A 23,809-nucleotide genomic window follows, 5' to 3' on the forward strand; every position below is an offset into this window, starting at 1 on the left:
TTCTAATTAGCATATTAATAAAAGGGTAATATGCTAATTAGACCAGGCAGCAGAACTACCTTCCAGATGAAGCCGTGGCAGTGAGGCCGCCTGAGGCAAAGGTGCTTAGGGGTGATCAGTCAGGCAGGCAGAGTGGTTAGGGGAGTTCAGGCAGGCAGATAGGCTAGCAGTTTGAGACAGCTGTCCCGGATTGCAAGAGGGATGTTTGACTGCCAGTTTAGGCCCGATCCTGCAGCAGTATTGGGCCTGAACCAGCAGTTGGATATCCCCCGAGGAGTTCCGGATTTTGAGAAGGTGCAGGCTGGGCTGAGGGACCCCCCCCCCCCTCTACCCCCGTGAATGAAATTTGTGCACTGGGACTCTAAATATATATATATATATATATATATATATATATAATACTTAAATATATTTTATTGATTTCAGAGAGGAAGGGAGAGGGAGAGAGAGATAGAAATATTAATGATGAGAGAGAATCATTGATTGGCTTCCTCCTGCACCCCTGCACTGGGGATGGAGCCCACAAACCAGGCATGTGCCCTGACCAGGAATCGAATCTAGACCTCCTCATTCTTAGGTCGACGCTCAGTCACTGAGCCACCCTGGCCAGGTGCTTTAGCACAATATATTGCTTGATGTGTCTCTTCCACATTTCATGGTGTGGCCTACTCTTCTTCCACCACACAACTTATTCCGGTTGGACGAAGTTCAGGTGCATCAGCGCTCAACAACCTCCTCCCCACCACACTGCCCTAGGCTGTGTCAGTTTCTCTTTCTACAAACTGTTTTCTTCCATCTTTCATCTGTATCCTACCCAGTTCGTTAAGAAGAAATTCACTGTCTTATCAATGTTTACTCCCCTATTGCTTTTAACTTGCAGTCACTCCAAAATTTGACCTTTAGTTTTACCCCACCTAAAGATTGGATTGCTTGAGGATACAAACCAAGCCTTTAGCAATTCAATTTGAAATTGTGTTCTCTGTGCCGTTTCCCTAAATCACACAGCTGTGAGCATCAATATCTTAACATCAGTATTTCTATCTTGATCATACATCTTTTCAAAAACAGGAACTAGATGAGACAGACATTGGAATGGACCGCTCTGGAACATTCTCTAAGATATCCCTGTTGTTTCAACCTCATGACAAAGACTTTCAAATCCCTGTCTTTTTGGAAAACCAATCTCATAGAGACTCTATATTGCAATGCAGCTCAATAATAAGCACAAACAATCTTTCCATCTACTTTTTATTTTCACGTATCATATGGGCCATTTTCCCTTTCTTATCCAGGTGAAAATCTAGCTCTTATTATTGTCCATAAACCAATATCTACAAAATGCCCCTTTTTGTACAGAGATTATTTTATTATTTTGACCTTTCAAATATGAAAAAAAAGCATTCACTTTTATTTCCCTTAATCCATAAAGTTTTATTCTCCACTCTCTGAATTCATGACTCTAAAATTTCACTTTAATCATTTTGGTTATCAGTCTGTGTTATTTCAATTATTTATAAGCTCATTTGTTTATGGGATCATTTTCTATTACTTATTACATCTTGATAAGTTATATTATTAATGTTCTTCTGTTTTGTGTATATGTATTTATTTTCCAAATTTTCTCATCTGCTTATTTTGTATCTCTCATAGTGCAATGCTAATTTCCAAGTATATTATCTCATAATAATCTTCCCTTCCTAAAGTCAAAGGAATAATTTACCATATGTAAAATCCATAGGCTGTTACAGACCCACATACCAAAAAATGCCATGTCATGCCACAGATTAAGAACATGCGTATTTTTTTTTTTTTTTGGCTTGTGAGATTCCCACTTTTGATTCTTCCAAAGACAAAGTGCTAACCACAAAATAATCACTTAGGAATATTTAAATGTAGGAATAATTAGATTTAATTTTTTAATCTTTGATATTACTGGAATATGTAGGTTTTCATTTTAGAGAGCAATTTAATTTTTAAAATATGATGTATAACAACAATTAATATTTTAAATGAAATACAAAATCAAAAAATGATAAGAAAAAAAAACTAAAGTTGTAAAATATTATGTTCAACCATACAGAAAAAATCAAATGTGCTACTTTGATTTTGTTTCTTTTAATTCAACAGGCCTAAAGGTTGCATATACCTTCAACAATTTTTATGCTAATCTTTTATTATAACCAGTTAGTTCCCAAATTTCTCAATTCAAGAGCTGACTAATACTATTGCCTAAGCATTAGGTGGGTCATGTTAATTTAAACAGAGATGATGGCTAATAGTAAGCAGTGTGTCAAAGACCAGAGGGGTTGAGAAGTTGTAAGGTTTTGAGACTTGCTATCTAAACAGGATTAAGACAAAAACCTAAAGGATTATCATGCTCCAAATCCCAAAGATTCCTGTGATAGCTGCTTTTCTAAACATCGGGATTAGATAGAATCACATTCAGAAACAAGAATGCAAACTTGCCTTCAAGAAAATCTCTGTCTTTAGAAAAAAATTTCAAGAATGTCCAGCCCTTTCGTAAATAATACAGTAAGAGACATATTGGTGTTGGGGGTCAAAAAACATTTTTTCAACAGAAAAAAATTAATTTTCTCCTATTTCTATATTTTACAATACTTGTTTTCATTTTTTTTTATTAAAACTTTATTTTTTTTAGACCTGCTTTATTCACAACAAAATTGAGAGCAGGCACAGACATTTTCCATACTCCTCCCGCCTCCACACATGCGTAGCTTGCTCCAATACCAACAGCGCCCCACCATAGTGGAACACCTCTTTTCTTCTCAATAAAACATGCATCTATTTTTGTAAGTTTCTCTCTACTATCTATAAAAGCTTGTCTCAATAGTATAAAAAATGATTTTTATAGGTAATTTTTATTTAAACAAACATGCAAAGTTAAAGATTTCTTAAAAAACGAACACTGAAAGCAAAATTGGTACTATTTGGTTTTCAGGTGTGGTATTATTTTATACAAAGATATTGTTCAAGCAATTGCTCACTATTAAAATTCAGATAATTTACTGTAATTATCAACTGTTTATTAAACATTTTCATTTTATTCTTTCCATATAACTCTATATATTTTCTTTTGAAAACTTACATATAGTTGAGATTAAACCATGTCTACAAAAATATAATTAAAACATGAAGGTTTTTACAACTTCTATTAGTTTGTCCTCTTGCAGTCTATAAGGGTTCTACTAAATTTAGTTGTTTTTTATTAAGTTAACAAGTTGAATTTATTTTGATATCAAAACTACATGCCCTTAGGAAAGTGCATTGTGAGCCAGTTATATTAAAATTAGGTAGAAGCACATATAAGAAATGATAGAAATGCTACTGTGTTGGAGGAAAAAAATGCATATACATACATATTTGGTATTGTTTATGCTATAGTTTTTCTTAAATTTGAAAAAAAAAAAATCTATGCCCGTATGTCAAAGTCCTGCCTTAAGCTACCCTGTTTAGTCAAAGAGCTTGAATAACATGGTAGCTCATTATGCTGTGCAGCCCCTGTCTCTCTAGACTTAGAAGATTATAGTTGTGAGGATATTCTGATTAACTTCTTTCAAAATACCTAATTTGTTTACAATCTCTTTGAAATTGATCTAGATGTTTTTTAAAAATAAAGAAAACAAGCTCAGGGTTTTTGGAAATTGTTTTGTTGGCAAGGTCTGTGGATGGACACCATTGCAGAGGGGCTGCTGATTTTCCCTTTACATATTTCCCCATCTCCCTCCCCCCAGGTGTTGCTGCCATCACTACCCTTCCCTTCCTTCCCTTTCCTCATGGCAAGACGCATGGAAGAAGAGTGCTGTTAAGGCCTCTCCATTAATCACCAGGTATGGCGGTTCTCACCAAGCAGTGCAGCTCTCCCTCTTCTGAGTTCTCTATTAATTGCCTCTTTTGCATTTGGAAGATGCATTTATCCACGACACAGAGCCTACTGATTTGGAAGTATTGTTCAACCCTAGTATATCTTTACATATCTCAGCATGCTCTGCATTTCATGATTTCTTGTTGTCGATTTATTTTTTAAATGTAAAGAGGACACATTAATTAAAGATATCCTTTTTAGAGAAGTGTATTATGACCTGTCCTCAACTAATTATGTAGGAAAGAAAGGGAAAGTGTATGTTTGTTTAATTTATACCACTTTCAACATTCTTCAAACAATTGTTATAGAACATGGCTTTGAAAAATATAAAATGGGTTGTTTTATGAACTTTTAACTCAAATTTAATTATTATAACATTTAAATTTTCAAAAGCATTACAAAAAATTGTAGGCACACCAATTATAATGCTTACTTATCTGGATTTAGAAAATTAGGTATAAGCCAGTTCAAATAAATCTAAATACCTACAAAGCCATGTCATTCAGATATGAGAGCCAAATGTATGCTAATCTCTTTCTGTAATACTTTCTTTTGTGAACTCAGCTGGTGGCATTTGAAAGAGATGGAGGGAATGTTTCCTTCAGCCTTCCCATGATTACCTCTTTCAGGCTGCTACCTTTTGAAAGGAACTAGTCCCTTAGGGCTCAAACTCCAGCAGTCATCTATGTATATAAAAGCCCAGCAACCAAATGGTGGAACGACCAGAACGACTGGTCAACCAGTTGCTATGATGCACACTGACCACCAGGGTGCAGACGCTCAACACAGGAGCTGCTCCCTGGTGGTCAGTGCATTCCCACAGTGGGAGCGCTGCTTGGCTGACCGGGATGAGCAGCACTCCCACAAAGGGCCATTCCCTGCAGTCTATGCCCCCCACCAGTGCATAAATCTGTGTACCGGGCCTCTAGTAACTTATAAAACATAAGCACTGAGTCATCACAGGGAAACACCCACATTCTTGATTTCCTTTTTCACTGGAGGAACTGGTTCTCCCAGCTCCTGCAGGGGCTTGTTTTGAGGATGTGTCAGGCTCTGCATTACATCCTGGTGACTTTTTCAGGATCTTGGAGGTTTGTGACTAGAGCACTCACTGCCTTTGGGCTAGAGAGATTATTGGCAGATGTCTTAAAAAAACAACAGTGTGTGTGTGTCTGTAGGTATGCATGTGTGTGGTGGTATTAATGTGGTGTTGTTTTTTTTTTAAATAATAACATAATTAAGATTTGTTTGTGTAAAAAAACAAAGCAAACCATTTTCATTTACACGCATTTTCATCAATGCTATCATTAACCCTTTAAGACTGGACAATTGCTCTTCATTAAGGAGTATGTGGCCTCTTAGCCTGTGAAGCTTTGAAATCATTGGTTGTCCTTCATGATCCTATTTCTACCCACGTTTCTAGTCTATATGTTATGCTTTCACTCCTGATGCACACTGTGCTCTGGCCTTTGCCCCTTTCTCAGTTGATGCACTCTTTTGTGTTTACAGGCCTTTGCATAGTTGGGCCCTCCATGTGGAAAGTCTTTCCTGCTGGGTGTGTTTGGAAAACTTTACAATAGTAATAGCAGCAAACATGTACTAAGGGTTTACTGAGTGTCAGGCACAGTGTTAGTAAACTGAATCTCCATTTTCTTCATCCACACAAAAGAAATGAGAGTTAGAAGTTATTACTACCCATATATAATAGATAAAAATAAGGTTTAGGGAAATCTAATGTGGCTAACATCACTCAGAATTGACTGAAGTGGGGTGGGGTGGGCCTTGGATAGCTTCTCCTGAATCCTCCCAAGCAAAGCTGGGACTCACATTCATACTCAGTTATGAGTTTCCAGAGCACAGTGATTTCCTCTCATCCTTTATGAACTTTTCTCTGTCCATAGTGCATGTAACTTGCTGGGGTCCAACCCCAGCAGGTCCAGGGGTCCCCAAAGGTGTGGACGGATTCGGCGACGAAGGAACGGCACAGAGGCAGCGTTCAGTTGATCAGCAGCCTAGCCAGGATCTCTAGCCAAGTTCTGGTCAGGATCTCCAGCGAAGTTCTGGTTAGGATCTCCAGCCAGGTTCTGTGTCCATGTTCTCTTGCTAGGTTCTCTAGCCAGGTTCTCCAGGTTCTCCAGCCAGGTTCTGTAGCCATGTTCCCTCGCTAGGTTCTCCAGCCAGGTTCAGTCACCAGGTTCTAGTCAGGTTCTCTTGCCAATTTCTGTAGTCAGGTTCAGTCCAGGACCTTTTGCTATGTTCTCTCCAGCAAAGTTCTTCTGTCTCTAGGTTCTGTGTAGGTTCTGTCTTCTAAGTTCTGTCTCTCGCTGTCTTGTTACATCTGTATTTATACCAGTTGATTCCAATCCTATCAATCTCTATTACAAAGGTTAGGGCGTTTCTTATCTCCATTCCAGGGAGTAAAGATTATGTAGCTTAAGCATGATTGTTAATAGTTAAAGTGATTAATTACCCGCCTGGCACTTAGTTGAGGGGTTTTATTCCCTCCCTAACTTCAGGGGAAAATCCCTACCTGGGGAAACAACCTTTCTCAGAGAGGAGACCTTGGTTAAAACACATAGTGCCAAGAAGGTGAGCAAACATATTAAGAACAGTATGCCATATGTGCCAGATCCCTTGAAACAGCAAGGATGGACCGGCTCCCAGCAGTTACTCACTTATTCTGGAACACATGAATGCATGTTTACAAAGCAGTCATTTATCTTTTTTGCCCTGATTTGGTCCTTTTTCATCCATATTTCCCTCTATTCTGTGTTTATTCCCCTTGCCTTGTGGCTCTTGACAATTACTAGCTTCACAGGTGACTCAATATATTCTATTTAAAAAATAATTCATTATTTCTCCCAAAATTTGTGACCTGCAAGTAAAAACCAAGAAATTATGAATGACTGCATTTGAAGCAAAAAGATAATTTAAATTTTATAAAACTTATCAAATATAGTGGCCAAAAAGAAGCATAGGTATACTTATATTTCATATGGAAAGAAGAAAATTTTAACAAATGTTACACAGTTTTGAGGAAAAGTAATTAGGGAAATTCTTTTTTACATTATTGGCAAATAAAGGAAATATACATATAAAAACAATCTTATTGGTTTACACACAAGAAAAAAAAGGTGGAGAAGTAAAATATCGATGAGGAAAAAAAAGGACAAACCAAGAGGAAGAAAAATATATTTGAGAAAAAAATTTTGGAAAAGTGAATAAATAGAAAAGCAATACAAAATTGAAGGAAACATAATTGAAATCTATGGAAACTGCAAGGACTTTAAAAGAATATGAAATAAAACTTGGAAGGAAAAATCAATGTAGCTAGAGAAAAAGAAACTTATTTATGAGTTCATGTTTCCATTATTCTTAGAAAAACCTTTGAGCTAAAATGATTAGGAAGAAAAAGGGCAAGTTAAGATATGCTGATTTTGGAGAGCAAGATAAGGGCTTAAGAATTAATTTGGAGTTATGTATTTAGAACCAAAAAGGTGCCTGGAGAATACAGTTCAGACTGGGCTCGACAGAAAATTAGGTTACAAGTCAAAATATTCCTCCCACCACACTCTCTACCAGGGTAATCACAGAATATATCAGTCAAACTGTAAATATAAGGATCATTTCATATCTATTTTTATTTATGTGGAATGCATAGAACAAATGTTTGCTCCATTAGTCATGGAATTTTAAGACCTGGTAGAGAGATATGGTCAAGCAGTCTTTGGTTGTACATGTGTCTCTCATCATTACACGAATCTCTGCTTGAATAATCCGGTTGACACAAAATGCAGCGGTAGCTCACTCTATTTTGGAACATCTTTTAACTTCCAGGCTTTTTCTTATATCGGGTCAAAAATCTGCCTTCTTGTAACTTCAACTCATTTATCCTGGGTTTTCCCTTTGGGGAAACACAAAATAAGTTCTCTTTCTTTTCCAAATGAAAATACTTCCAAGACCTAAATTCAGACAGACACTCTGTCATGGTGTATATATACAATGTCTCCTTATGCATTCTTTTCTGGGTTAACTGCCCCAGTCTTCCTCATCGCTTTGTGCTATTTGGTTGTCAATCCTTTTAGCATTCATTTAGTGCAAAATGCTTTTCCATAAAAGGGATGGGCTCCCCCACTTTATATTCTTATATTTGGTCAGTTTGAAGAACCCAGGAAATCCATTTTAAATACCTTCTGAGGAAAAAAATAAAAGGTACAGTTTATAATCACATATTGCTTCAATCTGAAGTAGTACATAATAGAAGTGTGATTTGGATAGTATATAGTACACTATATAAATAAAATAAACATAAGTCTGTATAAAAATGGGTGCAAAACATAGAAAAAAATGAATTAGCATTAAAAATAAAGGTAAAGATGAAGGTAAAATAATTTTTTAGTCTTTTCTTTGTATTTTTTAATTGAGTACCAATATTATATTCAATTATGTAATCAATTAGTTGGTGCCTGAGAAGGATTATTTCCTAAGAAGCCCATTCACTATTTTTACAAATTTGGCACTAAAAAAAATCCTTAAGTGGATAATAATATCAGGGGTAGTAAAAAAAATACAAAACCAAAGCAACATAAAACAAAAACTATTTTCTCAATGCAAATTATTGACTTTGATGACTAACTGATAACATGTGCTCACACACACGTTACAAGGAGGTCAACCTTGCACAGAATAAGATTGAGAGATGTGTAAAGCATGTCCTGTCAGATGTGGACTTTCCCTAATAGAAGTTACTGAAAAGTAAATCCATTATTTATGTGAACTCTTCCTTGATGCCAGATTGCTGTCAATGTCTTTTGGCGAGTCTTGTTTATGAGTAGTTTAAGGCACTCGCTCAGCGGCCCTGAATATCTGACTTTCAGTGAGCGCCCACACAGAATATATGGCCTTTTCTAGAACTGGGAAATTTATTTAATTTGCTGGCCCGGAATACCTTTTATGTCACATGCCTTTTCCCTGACCCTACTCAGCGTTTCCATTTCCAAATGTGCTAGGCATATTATGAATCTATGTAATCTTAATGAATGTCTTCCATATGGTAATTAAAATGCTTGACTTTGTATTCTCCAAAGCTCTAGTGCTTACATAAATTCTTTCTATGTAATACTGGATGTTGTTTTGTAAATTGTATGCATATATGCTCCCTATTCCTTCTGTAGATTACCTGCTCAAAGAAATGCCCCTTAGTTATTTGATTATATGTAAGATTCCTAGGCAATATTCTTAACAACAAAACACTTCTGCTTTGTCTGTCAGTGCTATTGAAGAGATGTGCTATGTGCAACATGTCTAATTTACTACCTCTCACTCTGCCTTTTAGTGTCTTAGAAAGGGGAGTAAAATGCAGGAGATGTGGATTAATCACTGTCCCTCTCACGACCTCACTCACTTCACTAAAATGAGGGATTTGACTAGCTGGCTTTAAAAGTAACTTCCGAATATAGACAACTATATTCGGAATATATACAGAATATAGACAACTAGGAATTTTAGAAATTGGTATTTGTTTAGGTTTGCCAATAAAATATATTCAACCTCTCTGGGACATGATTTCCTCATGTAAACTATGGAGACCAAGCTATAATCAGGGATATAGTATTTAGTCATAATACATGTTGACTTATTTTTCTCTCTGGAGCTTTCTCTTTAGAAGGATTCTGAGAAGTAGCTTTGACCCCGTAGCATGGAGTGCTATGATAATGTCATCAATCACCTTTTATGTGCAGGCTTCTTGCATAATTTCTAAGGAGGCTTCTAATTCAAAAAGGGAAAAATGATGCTTTTTCTTATCTTTTGCTGTATATACATATACTTTAAAAAAATATGTGTGAATCCAAGAAAATGGTTTCTCTAAGGAAGACAGGTTAAGGAAGAGACAGCAATTTGAGATATCGGAAGGATTTTAATGCAGAAGAGAGAGAAAGTATTTTACTCATTCTTTGTAATTTCTGAGGGCAGAACAAATGCCAGTAAGCTTAAATGGGAGAAAATTGCTTGATTATATGGATGAAACGTATTATTAGAAGAAATGCTTAATAAAATCTGCTCCATAGAAGAGTCTTGTTTTCTGAAGTCAGTATCACTAGTATCACTACAGATGTTAAAATTTAGATTGCTGGATAATTTCTCACAACCATTATTAAAGGAATTAATTTACAAGATAGCTAGTGAGACAAAATGAATTCCAACCTCAATTGACTGTGATTTCTTGATAATCATCAGACATAATAAGAGTGATAATGCTGTACTGGAATTTGGTGACATAATTCTTGGAGTTTTCATTGGACTTGGTGCTTGAGAATTTGTAACACAAGTCATGTAGTTGTTTGCCAGTGCTATGGTGTTTTAGTGCAAAGCTCTCATCTTATCAAAGCTATCCTTCTGAAGAGAAAGGCACCGATTTTCATTTGTGGAAGTAAACTCTACTCTTTACTCTGTCTGTTTTGAATGGTATTTTATTTTTTAATTAAATTATTTTCCAATTACAGTTGACATACAATATTATATTGGTTTCAGGTATACAACAAAGTGATTAGACACAACTTACAAAGGGGTCCTCCCAATAAGTCTAGTACCCATCTGACCCCAAACATAGTTACTGTAATATTGACTGTATTCCTTAGGCTGTGCTTTATACCCCATGACTGTGTTTGTAAGTGGCAATCTGTACTTCTTAATCTCTTTCACCTTTTTTACTCATCCTCCCCAATCCTCCTCCTATCTGGCAACTACCCATTTGTTCTCTGTATCTATAAGGTTTTTTTTCTGTTTTGTTTGTTCATTTGTTTTTTTAGATTCCACGTATAATTAGAATCATATGTTATTTGTCTTTCTCTGTCTAACTTATTTCACTTAGCATAATACACTCTAGGTCCATCCATGTTCCTGCAAATAGCAAGTTTTCATTCTTTTTTATGGGTGAGTAAATTCCATTGTAAATAGGCACCATTTGACTATCGAAGGGCACCTGGGTTACTTCCATATCTTAGCTATTGTAAATAATGCTCCAGTGAACATAGGGGTGCACATATCTTTTTAAATTAGTGTTTTGGACTTCTTTTGGATAAATACTTGGAAGTGGAATTGCTGGGTAATATGGTAGTTCTATTTTTGATTTTTTGAGGGACCTCCATATGGTTTTTCATAGTGTCAGCACCAATTTGTAATACCACCAGCAGTGCATTAGGGTTTCCTTTTCACCCCACCCTAGTCAACACTTGTTTGTGGATGTATTGATGTTAGCCATTCTGACAGGTGCTAGGTGATATCTCATTGCGGTTTTAATTAACATTTCTCTGATGATTAGTGACCTTGAACATCTTTTCATATGTCTATTGGCCATCTGTGTATCCTCTTTGGAGCAATGTCTGTTCAGATCCTCTGCCCATTTTTAACTGTATTGCTTTATTTTGCTGTTAAGATGTATACATTCTTTATATAGTTTGGATATTAACCCCTTGTGGGATGTTTCATTGGTGAGTATCTTCTTCCATTCAGTAGATTGATGGTTTCCTTCACTGTGCAAAAACTCTTTAGTTTGATGTAGTTCCCTTTGTGTGTTTTTTCTTTTGTTTTCCTTGTCCAAGAAGATATAGCCAAACAAATATTGCTAAGAACAATGTCAAAGAGTTTACTTTCTGTATTTTCTTCTATGAGTTTTATGGTTTCAGGTCTTATATTTAAGTGTTTCATCCAGTTTGGGTTTTTTATATATATGTTGTAAGAAAGTGGTCTAGTTTCATTTTTCTGCTTACATCTGTCCAGCTTTCTCAACACCATTTATTGAAAAGACTATTATATTCTTGCCTTCTTTGTCATGGATTAATTTTACCATGTGGTGGGTTTATTTATGGGCGCTCCATTCTGTTCTATTGATCTATGTGTCTGTTTTTATGTCAGTATCATGCTGTTTTCATTACTACAGCCTTTTAGTATAGCTTGATATCAGGTAGCCTGATTCCTCCAACTTTGTTTTTCTTTCCATATAAAAGTTAGGATTATTTGTGCTAATTCTATGAAAAATGCCTTTGGTATTCTGATAGGAATTGCATTGAATCTGTAGTTTGCTTTGGGTAGTATAGACATTTGAATAATGTTAATTATTCCTATCCATGAGCAGGATATATGCTCCCATTTATTTATTTGTTTCTTCTTCAGTATGTTATAGCTTTCTGAGTACAAGTCTTTCATATCTTTTGTTAAATTTATTCCTACATATTCTGTTGTTTTTTAATGTTATTTTTCATTGTAGTGTGACTGACTAAATTTATTTTATTTATTTATTTTAAATATATTTCTATAGATTTCAGAGAGGAAGGGAGAGGAGAGGGCGAGAGAGATAGAAACATCAATGATGAGAGAGAATCATTGATTGCTGCCTCCTGCATGGCCCACACTGGGGATCAAGCCTGCAACCCGGGCATGTGCCCTTGACCAGAATCAAACCTGAGACCCTTCATTCTACAGGCCAACGCTCTATCCACTGAGCCAAACTGGATAGGGCATGACTAAATTTAAATTTAAAAATATGACTTGCAAAAATAACTTAATGAATGATTGTTTTCAATGTATTAAGGTATAGAACATAAAGCATTCATCCACATACAGTCATAAATTGTTTTCTCTGGATGAGATTATGAAAATTTCTCATTTTAAAATTCAGTTTTAAAAAATGATGAGAAAGTACCTTTCTTAAAAAGTAACTTTTTCAAGGTCATTCAGTTAGGGAGAGATCTGTGATCCAAGTTTCCTTAATCCCAGTCTGTGAGTAACCACATTTACTGCATTTTACTCTGTACGTTTGGATGCACCACTGATCTTAAATCAGGATAGAACAGAAAAGCAAACAAAACAATTTTATTGATAAAAAACAGAGACACACTAGGTGTTGTAGCCTGCTGTGCTCCTGGAAGGGAATGCAGGTTGGCACTGCTTTGTGAAGTTTACATTAAAACATTCTTTGCATCTGACTAACAAGTTCTGTCAGCAGCAAAACCAGTCACAAAGATATTCCAACTTAAAATCAGGATCTGCATGATAAGATCGTATCACCACCATCTTGTGACTGGGGACACCCCAGTATGCAGCAGCCCAGAGTTGACATGGAGTAAGCAGGGCAAGTTACCAAAGGCTTCCACTCATAAGCATTAATCAGACTCAACCACCACTTTATAAGCTTGCCTGTCCACTCTAATCAGAACAACAGGCATCAATTAACTAAATAGAACATCTGATTATTTATTTACATTGAGAACAAAGAATGAGGTTGGGAGTGCTGATGGCTTTCCAAAGGTGTTTTGGCTAATATAAAGTTGCTTTCTAATTAAACCCCATGCTATCAATGACTTTTTACTTGTTTCTGAACAAGTTCTCAAAATTACATTGTATATGATATGTCTTTAAATGTGTGACTAACACAGGTTTTGCATAGTAAGTACTTTTTTTTTGTATATATCCATAAGACATTTTTTTTCCAGGGGACTGAAGTTCTAATTTTATCATGAAAATCAATGGAAAAGTACTTTCTGCTAACACATTAACTTTCTTTACTGCAAACTCTGCTAGATCACATTAGGTTAGGGACCACTATCCAAACATTTTTGGCTTCAGTGGCAGTGAAAAGGGAAGCAGAAATCAAATTATTTGGTTATGTTTTATAGTAATTGAACTTATGAAAACTGTGCTTATGCCTTAGAGATTGAAAATATATGCTGGACTATGAGAGGTAGAGTGTTTTCCTATGAGACAGTAAAGAGAGGAAGAGATCAATTAAAACTAGGCACAACAAACTACAGATGCATTGAAAGAATCAATGACTTAGAAGGTTATAGTTTTTCAAACATGCTAAATGTTCATTTGATTAGTTTGTTTGTTGCAGGACAAGGCATGCAAGTGAAATGGGAACACAGGAAAGTAAGAGTGAAGGAGATAGAAAGCTAATAGTACCCTGCCAGGCTGCTAAAGGGCTCTTCTTAGATGTCTGTCTTAACTGGGTAGATAGTCACTGCTTCAGATTTCCAGACTATGTTTCATTGATATGTAAATATGTAAATATAGCAACATTGATATGTAAATATGTAAATATAGCAACATATCAAATATAGTTCAAAGAATAGAGAATCTATTTATGACCATCCAGGTTGCATTTAGAGTCATAGCATGTTACCTAATAATAGACAGACATGTAAATTGACCATCCCTCTGCTATGCTTACCAACCAATCAGGAGAGTATGCAAATCAATCCAACAAAGATGGAGGTTAATTTGCATACGAGGCTCGAAGTGGCGGAGCGAAGACTGAAGTCTCCGGCCGGAGTGAAAGCCTGGGTCCCGGGTGCTGGAGGAAAACTAGTGCTCGCAGCCAGGGGAAGGGAAGGCCTATTGCACGAATTCGTGCAATGGGCTTCTAGTATATTATATATCACAAAAAAATGCATCCATGTATATCTATAATTCATTATTTTTAGAATTATAGAATAACTTTACAAAGTGAAATATATTTTATGGAACATAAAATTCAGCTTTTAACAACTCTTTTTTAGTTTTTAGAATAATTATTCATGCATTTTTGACCAAGCATATTGAAAGTTCTTGGACAAAGTTATTTTAACAAAGTAAATGACTTCAATCTGAAGTGAAATGGAATACAACTGAAATAAATGATTATGGGACATCACTGTTCTTTAATAGTATACTGGTATAGTTCATTAAGAGCATATAGCATTTTGTTTCTTACATTAAAAAAAAAACTTTAATTTATGAATTTAATTAAGATCAAGCACACAAAGAATTTCATACAATAAATCATTGCCATCATTAAAATAGCAACTAACAATAGATAAAAATCAAATTACCTCATTATCCATTTAAGAACAAATTTTTAGAAAAGAAAAAGTACCATGAACAGATAAGCCAAAAAAGTATTTTAAAATTATATTTTAGAAGTGTATTACTAGGTAAATATATTTTCCAAACATAGCTATATTTGTTAACCATTTTATTTTAATGTAACTAATAAATAAAAGTGAACAGTAGTTGAAGGAGAGTTAGAGAAAGACAAGTATCACATCTCGCTTATGTGTGGGATCTAATAGACAAAATGAATTGATAAACAAAATAGATCCAGAGACATTGAAACATGCAATAGACTGACATATTTCAGAGAGAAGGGTTGAGGGTTAAGAAGAGGTTAACTGAAGAATTTATATGTGTATATGCATAATCCATGGACACAGACAATACTGCAGTAAAGGCCTGGAGAGGGGTGCAGGAGCAGGGTGGAGGAGTCAATGGGGGGAGGGGCAGAAAGGGCATCTGTAATACTTTCAACAATAAAGATAAATTTTAAAAAATACTTCAAGGAGATATCAATTATGTAAATGTTTGTTATATTTTATAGGTGGGGGAACCTCATTTCAATAGTGTGAGGACCAAAGCACAAGTTAGCAAAATTAGATGGTTCAGAAAGTTTAAGAAAGTAATGAATCTTCTACAATTTGGTCTAAAGCATCATTAACATTTTTCAAAGATGTCATTGCTCAGCATTGCAGTGGCCCTTCAATATACATTTGGCTTTTACCTCCAACAGCAGTTTATTTATGAGATTCAATAATGAGAATGACTATGTTTTTAAATTTTGCTCATAAATTGAGGGGCACTGAAAGGAACATTTTAGCAATATGAAGATTTTTTTAAGCCAAGGATTTATTATAAATAACTGAGATTTCAGAGTGGTTTGCTCTAAGGAAATATGTGATATATACAGCACCATTAGTAATTAAATTGATGAACTATTTTCAGGGCTCTTATAAAGTCCAAATGTCAGAAATATAAATTAGTTCATCTTATTGGATGAGTTATATCTCTTCAGGAAAAAAGTAGAATTAAATATTGTAACTGCTCATTGCTAAGCATATTTTGGAAAAGAAAAACATAAATTATTATTAAGGGTTACAGAGTTTACTTTGACATGGCTATTGTTACATGAAAACATGCTTCTTACAGTTGCATGATGTGTATATTACTTATTCTTTCAGAAGTCTGATAGCATTAAATCAATTTCAAGTGTTTGTGGGTTACTTTAGTGCCCATGATCCTGGCATCTACGGATTTACTTTGTTGATAATGAAACGCTTAGACAATTAAACTGAAAATAAAAGTTGCCTTTTCTCTGAAGCGGTTTACAGTGCAAAAATGTGTGCCTTCATCTATTTTAGGAAGTGGTTGTTTCTTTCTTTCTTTCTTTCTTTCTTTCTTTCTTTCTTTCTTTCTTTCTTTCTTTCTTTCTTTCTTTCTTTCTTTCCTTCTTTCCTTCCTTCCTTCCTTCCTTCCTTCTTTCCTTCCTTCCTTCCTTCCTTCCTTCCTTCTTTCTTTCTTTCTTTCTTTCGTTTAGCACAAGTCCTAAATGAAAGCAGACTTAGACTTAATCTATCAGTAATTGGCTGGAAGAGCAAAGCACTTACATCAAATAGTCATCTATTTTGTCACCTGTAAAATGATGACATAGTAAGATACATTAGGCTCCAAATAGTTCATGTATGCATTGTACAGATGGTTTGAAATAGAATGTAAGGGAAGGAGGATGAAAAAAACATGAAAAAAAGAAAGAAGGTAGGAGGAAGAAAGGAAGGAAGGAAAGGAGAAAGAAAATTTTCCTGTTGATTTATAAAAGGGTCAGTCCTCCAGTGCAATGACACTTGGAGATGCAGCATCCAAGTAGAGATGGCATAGAGAATGGATATAATAAAATATTTTGCAGTTAAAAGTCAATCTCTATGTAGATGGCTTTGGAGAATAAATTGGCTATGGCTGGGTCATGTAACAGGGCATTATACAGACACACTAGTTAGCCAGGACGTTTTGGTTAAGTGTAAGTGGAACTCCTTTGGCATAGCCACATTTGGGGGATATTTTTTTATGCAACTTTTACACAATGGTCATGGAAAAGCTCTGGTAAAGAAATTGAAGTTGTAAGTTTCATGCTGAATGTTAGAGGCACAATTCTTAAACATGGGGTTGCTTATTTCATAATAAAAGAAAATGAATCAGCCCAGCTGGCCTGGCTCAGTGGTTGAGGGTCAGCCTATGAACCAGGAGGTCATGGTTCAATTCCCTGGTCAGGGCACATGCCCTGGTTGCGGGTTTAGTCCCCAGTGTGGGGAGTGCAGGAGGCAAGCAATCAATGATTCTCTCTCATCATTGATGTTTCCATCTCTATCTCCCTCTTTCTCTCTGAAATCAATAAAAATATATTAAAAAAGAGAAAATGAATCAAGTATGGAAAATGTTGGGCTACAAATAGTTTAAAATATGGATAAACAGAAAAAAACAGTCATGAGACTAAAAATTAAATGAGACCTGTTAATTCTCAAATATCAGTTAATTAAAATATCATTTATCTTCCATTGTATCTTATGTTTCCCAGGATTTTCTGGATATTATTGGTACAAATCAACTTTGGTCACCAAGGGGGCCTCTTCCATTTATCATGTGAACTTCAATTATATTCACATGTTTTAACACAACATAAAATGATAAACCTAAAATAGGACCATAGATTAAACCAACAATATCTGTACTGAATTGAGGAAAAGGGAAATAATTTTTTTAAATGCTTTAATCTGAATAAACTGAGTTAGCTCTCTTTTTGAATACAGATTTTTAAAATTTAGGGTTGATTCCACTAAAGAGTCTAGGTGACTAAAGTATTGAATTAAGAAGTAAGTCATAGTTTTTATTTGACACTGGATTGAGAACTTAGGGTTAATAGATAGGTCTTCTATGTGTATTATTTTCTCTGTCAACATTTCTTTTTCTCTTTCAACATTCCAACATAGTCCTTTTCCCACCCCCACCCTAACCCCATATTGTTCTTGTGATTTGAAAATCTAATCTTGGTGATTGCTCATTGTGTAAGATTGTCATCAATGCCCTTGCATACACTTATCTATTGATCTTCTGACCTAGTACCATCTCATTGCTTTTATTTCCACCTTTCTGCTACAAACAGAACCGCCATAGCAGATATGGGTAAGCTGCCTGCAGGTGCATTGGTCAAACAGAACATGCCCGTAGGCGTTGTTTTGAATTTTGTCTCAATAACTTTAAAGCATTTTCTCTGGCCCAACTAATCTCTTCCACTCTTTTCCATCCACAAAGTAACCTATTTTCCAGTGTTGGCAATCTGCCTCTTTCCTCAATCAACACTCATACTTACCGTGTACACCTCTTCTGAGCTTGACATCAGCAAGATAATTCAGTTGAGCAAATTTATATTAGTTTGTGAATGACTCGAGTTGGTCTTGGAGGAAACAAACTATTTGAGCTGAATTCCTTGCTATGTTAAGATACAAAAATAGGGATATATGCAGTTAAAAAATGGTTAGTAGACAGTTATCTCTTTAATTGATAGAAATTCAGGAACAAAACAATGTGAAAATTTCTGGCATTGCAATAGGGAGTTATTATAGCACCAAAGATGTGTGCCAAGAAACGTCACTTAGATTTGTTCAGGTGGATCAGCCTATCATTATATTTTCAAAGTATTTGTCCTCAAATTATTAAAAGCTACGGGGTTTATGTGTGTATGTGTGTGTGGGTATGTGTTTGTGGACTCATGTATTTTTGTTTTTTTTTTCAATTGAGTAGAAAGGTGGTCAGTTAATTGTAGTCATTCTATGTGAGTGGGAGTGAGAATCCTGAGATGCAGTGAGAGTCCTGACTGTATATAAGTACAGGATTTGTCTCAGTTGCTGTTCCTCTTGCTCATTATTTCTGCTGAAGTGACAACAGCTCAGCTGGGATTCACCATGAAGGTAATAAGCCTGCAGACCAAGTTCTATTATTGTCAGTCTTCTAATCAGCTAAGGTACTCTTATCATTTACATTTCAGGCATTTATCAACCATGGGAAGTATGGGAAGTAGGGTATGTTACAGCTGTTGTCAGTGTGAGAAACACCAAGAGGAATGCCATCGGTCCACTATGAAGCCATCCTATGAAACTCCAACCTTAGCTAATGGTAGCTATAATCAGGAAGATCTGATAGGGGCTGACTCACAGATTCCTCTGGCTTTTGGCCTAAATCTAGTCAATCAAATATAAGGCTTCTAAGAATAAAAAACCAAGCCATATGTTAACTAAGCTTACATTTTGAGGTTTAAAATCATTAGAGATTTTATATTCCTTTTTAATTTTTCTAAGTTGCTTTTCCAAGTATCTTTTCCTGGATAATATTATTTTCTAAATGTTTGGATATAAGCACCCTATCAATATTAGAAAACCCTGAATTGTGAAGATGTCTTTCCAGTTCTTGGTATCTGTTTTAGACCAAATAATACATTTGCGTTATTATATTATTATGTTCTTTTACAAAAATAATGGTAATTAAGTTAATCTAACAATTAATAACAGTGTAAATTCATTCCTTTGTGCCCAATCCTGTGCTAGGTGCTAAACCAAATTGTTTCTCTCTCTCTCTTTTTAATATATATTTCTCAAATGGAGTGGCTGGATATTCCTGTGTTTTTCATAGTTCATAGATGGTAAATAGTACATGCAATGCATTTAAAAATGTATGGTACTTGCCAAATTTTAGTGGAATATCAGAAAGGAGAAAAAGAAGAAATAACACAACTAAGCAAGCGACCTACCCAGAATGATGTTTCTGGAATAATGTTTTCAATCTATGGAAATTTTGACATAAGTTAAAACCTCTCTCAACTCTGCAAACCAGACTTTGTTCAGAAGGCCACTCTGAGTCCTATGGATCATGACAGTATCAGAGGGGTCATATTTTCACATGGATGAACCATCCCAGGACAAATTCTACAATATATTAGACACAAACACGTTATCTTCCCATTCCAAATACATATGCCTTATTTTGTTCCCTTGATGTATCTTCAGTAAATGCATGTATTTTGGCTTTATAAGAAAATTTCCATTTTCCACTACCATTAAATTGTCTACGTATCATCTCATCCCAATAATGGTGTAAAGCCGAGTCTGCCCTGTGCGTCTCAGTGCATTTTCTTAGGGGAAAGTCTGCTTCACAGCTTTCGTTTGCCATCTGGGAAATGACAGGCTGTATTAAGCTCCTTCGGTGGCAATCGTTGTATTTATTTGGGGACTTACTGCATTTCATTTTTCATATCTTTGCATATGAGAACCTCAAATGTCCTTCTTTTCTTATCTCCCTGGGGTAGACAGAAATAGCAGAAGCTGTACAGCTTCAGAGCTTTGGGCCATGTAAGTGGCAGGACTAGAAACACCAGCATATAACAGACTAAAGTGAAATTGTTCTACATGCGACTCCACTCACTCAGGCGATTCGCACCCAGATAGAAAGTCCTTTCTCTTTTCACATTTTATAGATGAACTGCGTAAGTGTTGTTGTTGTGGGGCTTTTTCCCCCCTTAATGCTATTCCCAATTGTGGATAGTAAAGAGGCCCTTTTCATCCCATTGCCTAAAATCCCTGTCAAGGAGAGTAAGTGATATTCAGAGAGTTATTGCCATAAGTTTTGCTTAACTGTTTATTCTTTTTTTTAATATTTTAAATTTAGTTTATTTTTTGCCTTTTTTATTGTTTTATTGCTTAAAGTATTACAAAGGGTATTACATATGTGTCCTTCCCCCCGCCCTTGACAATCCCCTGGCCTCCCCTACCCCCCAGTGTCTTATGTCCATTGGTTATGTTTATTCTTTTAATTCATATTTCTACCATGCTTTTTCACACAAAGGACTTACGGAATTCTCTAAAATTTGTAAAACACAAGTATTTGTTAATTATCTTACATCCAAGTTATTATAAATTCAACAACTCTTAGTTCCTGTTGGTTTATATTACATTATGATTACAGTGCCTGTGTAGTATATTTTGTAGATGGTTTTTAAGGTATAGTCATTTACATTTAATTATATACGAGTTTATATCAGATAATAAAATGTAGCTATATTCTGCAATGTGAATTTATTTTCATGATCTTGACTCACAACTGGGGGATGCCATAACTTGGATCAGAGAAAGCATGAAGATGGATGAATTGATTAAATAATCTGTATTTCCAAAATTCTACTGCTATAAGATGGCATCTTTAAAATTAGTGGCTAGTTTTGGGGGGAAACATGAAATTTAATTATTTCCCAATTTTTTAAAAGTGCAATGAGTCACTGTTTTCAAAAATAATTTTATTTTAAATATGTTGGACTAGAGTATTTTCTAAACCTCTGCTTTTTCCTGAAGCTATTCCCTCTAGATCATATGAGAAGATATCAGATCACCATTCACCAATCATGCAAAGACAAAAACATTCAAAATTCTAAGCTTTTATCCCCCCTGAGGGATGTCACCTCATGTTGTTAGGTCTCCCTATGCACATTAGGGTTCTTCCTCATTCTGCACCAGCATTGGAAGAAATTAAGGGGGAACGTACAGAACTTGCCAGCCCGAGATAGTCATGTTACACACTTTGCCCTTTTGTGTCCTTGCATCTGCATCTTTCCATCAAGAACAAAATAATCTTTGACGTGTTCTGGAACCTCAAGAAGAAAATGTCTTTAAAAGAGAAATTATTGTTTTCCTAAATTCAGATATACCCATAGGCAAATTATTATGACTCATCTTCAAGCAATATCCAGACAGGGTGGCCATTTTCATCTGAAAGTATTTCTGCGGAGTAAAAAAAAAAAAAAAAAATGCAATGCCTTTTGTCTTGGAATCTTTCAAGATAATTAATTTTCTGTGCGCACTATGATTTAGGTGGCTATCCTGGCCTTGTTAAACATGTAAGCTGTTTCTGACCGTCAACACTATAACTCAGAGCTCTTGCTTTCTAGAGCAAGAGCTGTATAAATCAAAGTATTTTGTTACGGATCCCCGACTGCTGCTGGCCAGATGTCCGAGCTTGGAAGATACTGTCTGAGTAATTGTAAAGCATGGTTCGCCAATCAGCATATATTATTCCAGGCAAGACCCGCCCATCAGAATTTCTGTTGAAGTTGTAACTCAGTCATTTAAATTTTGTCAGACATTCTTAAATGTCTCTACTGGATTAAAAATATATTACCTTTTTTTCCTTTTATAATGGTGTTCAAAACAAAAATACACTCTTTTGAGTTATCTAATTACTCTTTAGGGATAGCTGTCACTCTTTGTATGACAAGATCTAATTAACATTCATAAAGTGTTTCTTAGCTCTTTTAATGTTAGCCCCCAAATGCAGTGTTTTTAATATGTTTAATATGTTTATTATTATTTTGGGGGGGCTGCCTCCTGCATATCCCACTACCAGGGATCTAGCCTAAAACCCAGACAAGTGCCCTCACCAGAAATTGAACCCTCTGGGTACATGAGTTGATGCCCAATCAGCTGAGTGACACCAGCCAGGGCCAGAATAATAACTATTAAAGGACAGGAGAAATTGGGGGCCTTTAGCTATGAGAGTAAAGGATGAGAAATAAATTTAGTATTTTGGTTTGGTTAGTCTTTTGTTTATTTAATTTATTTTTTTCAAGAAGAGTGGGCGATAGATTGAGCAAGCAGGCATTCTTTATTTTTCTTTTTTGCTTCCAATTGAAGAGAAACTAGCAGTAGAAAGTCACATGTAAAGTCTTTAACTTTCACCCAAAGATTACATATTATTAGTAGTTGAAAGAGAAGGGGAGACACCCTACGTTGAGACTTGGTAGTGTTGCAAGTAGGGGGTAAAAAGTTCTCTGGGACTATGCATTAGATTACTGTTAAAGCTGAAATAAAAGTCAAGGTTATCAAAATTGCTTTCAAGGACAAAATCCCATTATTCTTGTAAGAGAACATAATTTAGCAAGAAGAGCATCAAAATGGGAACTAAGAACCTCCATTTTAATCTTTCTTAGGAAATAAACCCAGCAATCCATCAGTTTCTCTGTCCCTCAATTTCCATATTGTGAAACTTTGGAATAGACTAGAGACTTTTAAAATCTCATCTCAAAGGGAATTTTTTAATTTGATTTTTTTTCTATGTGTGGAATATTTTGAAATTTGCCAACATAAATAAAATGTAGATACTTAAAGTAAAAACAAACAATTTATCATAAAAGTCATAATAATTTTAAATCCATATAAGGGTTGTGGCTTAGAATGTTGACTGCAAGAAGGGAAAGCAATGACTGACATTACAAAAAGAAAAACACGCACATCTAAATCATGAGAACAATTGATTTTTATCCTCTTGCTTTTGGTTTTGTTTGAATTGCAATTTCAAACTGTACTTTAAAAACTAATCATAAAAGAGCCTAATAGCTAGCAATAGATATTTTCTAAAATTGAGCCAAATATAATTTCCTGCACATTTACAATCAAGCAAGTCTTATAGTTTATAATATTTTCTTCAGTGGACAGTCTACATATGATGTCTTTCTGGCTTTGCTCTTTTTGTTTAAAATTATAGTTTATTCTTTACAGAAAAATACACAGACTGTGATTGGCAGACAATTGTATAAACTGAAGTGCATTTTGAAAAGTAGAAAGCACTCAGGCCTATAGAAGCTTATATGATTCTAGAGGTATTATTATATTTTCTTACATATGCACTCAAACTGAGCCTTTTGCAATGATACTAAAACTAAGTACATTAATAAATGTTAGCCTTCAGAACCAAATTATTTTTTTTAAAGAAATATGTTTATATTGGTTTTAGAGGGAGAGGAGCAAGAGAGAGATAGAAACATCAAAGAGAGAGAGAGAGAGAGAGAGAGAGAGAGAGAGAGAGAGAGAGAGAGAGAGAGAGAGAGATCAGTCAGCTGCCTCCCACACAGCCCCTATTGGGGATCAAGCCTGCGACCCAGGCATGTGCCTTGATGTGCCTTGACCTGGAATTGAACAAGTGAACTCTTGGTTCATGGGTTGACGCTCAACCACTGAGCCACACAGA

General features: G+C 35.3%; 1 protein-coding gene across 3 annotated transcripts in view; it reads left to right on the forward strand.

Moving 5' to 3' along the window:
- Positions 1-23,809, forward strand: part of PCDH7 (protocadherin 7) — a 429,980-nt gene that overhangs the window by 227,749 nt on the left and 178,422 nt on the right. Inside the window, exon 3 of one of the 3 annotated variants that reach the window (XM_036330839.1) lies at positions 3,753-3,848. The exons of the other annotated variants lie outside the window; for them this stretch is intronic. Within the exon in view, the coding sequence (XP_036186732.1) occupies positions 3,753-3,841 (89 nt within the window). The 3' untranslated portion in view covers positions 3,842-3,848. Of the gene's footprint in view, positions 1-3,752; positions 3,849-23,809 lie in introns of those variants that run through there. 3 annotated transcript variants of the gene reach the window in all.

Source organism: Myotis myotis, unplaced genomic scaffold (assembly GCF_014108235.1).
Source record: "Myotis myotis isolate mMyoMyo1 unplaced genomic scaffold, mMyoMyo1.p scaffold_m19_p_1, whole genome shotgun sequence".
Lineage (NCBI taxonomy): Eukaryota > Metazoa > Chordata > Mammalia > Chiroptera > Vespertilionidae > Myotis > Myotis myotis.